Source organism: Cibotium barometz, chromosome 16, assembly GCF_041138505.1.
Source record: "Cibotium barometz isolate CiBa-2024 chromosome 16, ASM4113850v1, whole genome shotgun sequence".
NCBI lineage: Eukaryota > Viridiplantae > Streptophyta > Polypodiopsida > Cyatheales > Cibotiaceae > Cibotium > Cibotium barometz.
In genome coordinates, this window is record NC_141061.1 from 12,717,350 (window position 1) to 12,720,296 (window position 2,947).

A 2,947-nucleotide genomic window follows, 5' to 3' on the forward strand; every position below is an offset into this window, starting at 1 on the left:
CTCTAGCCTTATCCCACTTTACACATCATCATCCATGTGGCACTCCATGACAAGAGAGAGAGAGATTGCACACTTAACACTATATCTCTATTATATTGCATGTCACAATGAACCATACAATAATATAGGCCCTCTAGCCTTATCCCACTTTACACATCATCATCCATGTGGCACTCCCTTTTCCACTTATTTTGGTCAACACTCACACACCATTCAATATTACATGTGGCATTCTTATCTTGCCACAATATCTTATACCTTTAGGGTGCTTTCCCACATACACACAACACCACGATTACATCTTTCAACAATATATACATACACATATGTACATATACATGCATATATATATGTATGTATACACATATAGACATATACATACATTCATACATATATATGTGTATGTATGTATCTATGATGTACATACATACATCATATATACATACATATATCTATATATGTATGTATGTATGTATATATCTAAGATGTGTGTGTGTCCATGTACACACCTGTATGTATGTATGTATGTATATATATATATGTGTGTGTGTATGTATGTATGTATATATATATATGTATGTACTTATGTATACATACATACATACATACATACATACATATATATGTATATATATGTACATACTTACGTATGTATGTATGTATGTATGTATGGATGCATATATACGTATATGTATATGTATATATATATATGTATATATGTATATATATATATATATATATATATATATATATATATATATATGTATGTATATACATATATGTATATATATGTATAGATGCATGTATATATGTATATATATGTATATATGTATATATATATGTATATATATATATGTGTATATATGTATATATGTGTATATATATGTATATATATATGTATATATATATATATACATATATATATACATATATATATATATATATGCACATATATACATATATATATATATATGCACATATATACATATATATAATATGTATATATGTGCATATATATATATATATGTATATATGTGCATATATATATATATATATATATATATATATATATATATGTATATATATATATATATGTATGTATGTATGTATGTATGTATGTATGTATGTATAGGGAGTTCATTATAGGTGATGTGAGAAGGAGCCAAAGCTTTCTGAAGAAAATCATGAGGGTCCTTTTTGAGTCTAAATTTTACCTAATGCAGCCACAAGGATATGAGGATCATATATACTCCAATTTTATTTGCAAGTTATGCAAATTCTTGTATGGTATCTTGAAAGTAGGCACTTAGAGCACGACCAAGAAAGATAGGAGAGTATCTTGTGACTAACGAGTTTCACATATCCAAAGTTGATTTGTCCTCTATGTGAGATAGACTTATAGGGGGATGGTGTTAGCAGTCATCTATGTTAAGTCATAGGTGTAACAATGATGATGATATTTATGAGGTGAATATGCTTCTCCAGAAGAAGAATTTTGATGGAAGATTTTGGTGAGGTGTAATACATCTTGGGAATAGAAGTGATAAGATGGGATTTGGCATTTATAGAGGCATTATAATCATGTGTGCCAAGAGACCCAAGTAACCTTAACTTCGACACCTTGAAACAACTTTAATTTTTCACACTGTGAAGAACTAATTTGGTTTTTCACTCCAAAGTTTCATACAAAAAATCAACATGATGCACCAAGGAGCTATCTAACTTCATTATGTGTGCTGCCAAGAAGCCCAAATAAGCTTTTTGACAATGTGGAAATTTTTTTGAGGAAAACTACTTTGTCAATACATTTTGCAAATTCAAGTCAGTGAGCAAAGACTTGCTCCATAATCTCATGGAATATATTAATGAATATACTAATGAATAATGTGATAATCACACTAATTGATGTCTAATAAACGCTTAAATGGGTGCCATTAGGCGAAGTGTAACAAGGTTGAAAAGAGCATGGAGAGGATTGAAAGGGAAAAGGGTTGTGCCGTTTAATCATGGATCTAAATGGGGTAATTGTGTGGTTATGTTACGCAGGAGGTGCCGGAGATTCAACGTGCGGATGCAGCAAACAGTCTTGTGTACGAGGCGAATGCGAGGATAAGGGACCCTGTGTATGGCTGCATGGGGGTGGTATCAACACTGCAACAGCAGGTGCAGGTGCTACAGGTAGAGCTAAGTGCAGTGAGGAGCGAAGTGATACGTTACAGGGCTTGCCACGAGGTGGCCATGCAGCAACCGCCGCCTGCATACAATACTGTCGCCGATCATCGCCATCCTACTGCAACAATAATGTCTCCTACAGATACCTATCTCCATGCAAGTGCCCACACCACCATGCCAAGAAGCGGATTATCAGGCGGCGCCACCAATGCCCCGAACTATAAAGACTGCTTAATCAGCTGGCCTTAATCTTTCCATAATCGTGTATATCAACCCACGTAATTATTTACGTTTTACAGTAAGTGTGTGAACCTTTTATGCATGTGCGGCTTTACCCCCACCATTGCCTTTGTGAGTCACCCCCCTCATTCCTTCATTACAATAAGCTCTCCTTGGCACCACTCCAAACGCATGATTATAAAGCAACTGGCTGTGCGCCCTCTATACTATCAAACCCACCCCTTGAATTACTTGATGGTGTAAATTACCCACCTCAAACCCCCTTTATTATTTGATGGTGTAAAATTGCTCACTTCGCATCAGACTGCATAGAATTGCACTTAATTTGCATAGGGTGCCAAGTTCAACTCCTCTCTCCACTTTGCTTGTCCCATTGATGTGCCCTTTGCAAACACGTCAGGCATTTTTGTTGAGGAGATTAGTGAGATGGATGGGCAATATCCATTGGCAATGGCTAATGGGACTCTGAATTTTAACCTTATTTCATGCCAAGTGTGTAAAAACTCAAACCAATCCATCCGGGCTTGAGTATTTA

The 2,947-nt window shown here is 34.6% G+C and overlaps 1 protein-coding gene across 1 annotated transcript; it reads left to right on the forward strand.

Moving 5' to 3' along the window:
- Positions 1-1,924: 1,924 nt before the first annotated feature.
- LOC147630381 (protein ASYMMETRIC LEAVES 2-like) lies at positions 1,925-2,421 on the forward strand. The gene is made up of 2 exons (XM_086810803.1): positions 1,925-1,945; positions 2,047-2,421. The coding sequence occupies exons 1-2, from the start codon at positions 1,925-1,927 to the stop codon at positions 2,419-2,421; spliced, it is 396 nt and encodes a 131-aa protein (XP_086666929.1).
- The last annotated feature ends 526 nt before the right edge of the window (positions 2,422-2,947 follow it).

Coding starts and splice junctions, on each gene's coding strand:
- LOC147630381 (XM_086810803.1), top strand. CDS start 1,925: ATGGGTGCCATTAGGCGAAGT. Junction 1,946..2,046: donor TGGGTGCCATTAGGCGAAGT/GTAACAAGGTTG, acceptor TATGTTACGCAG/GAGGTGCCGGAGATTCAACG.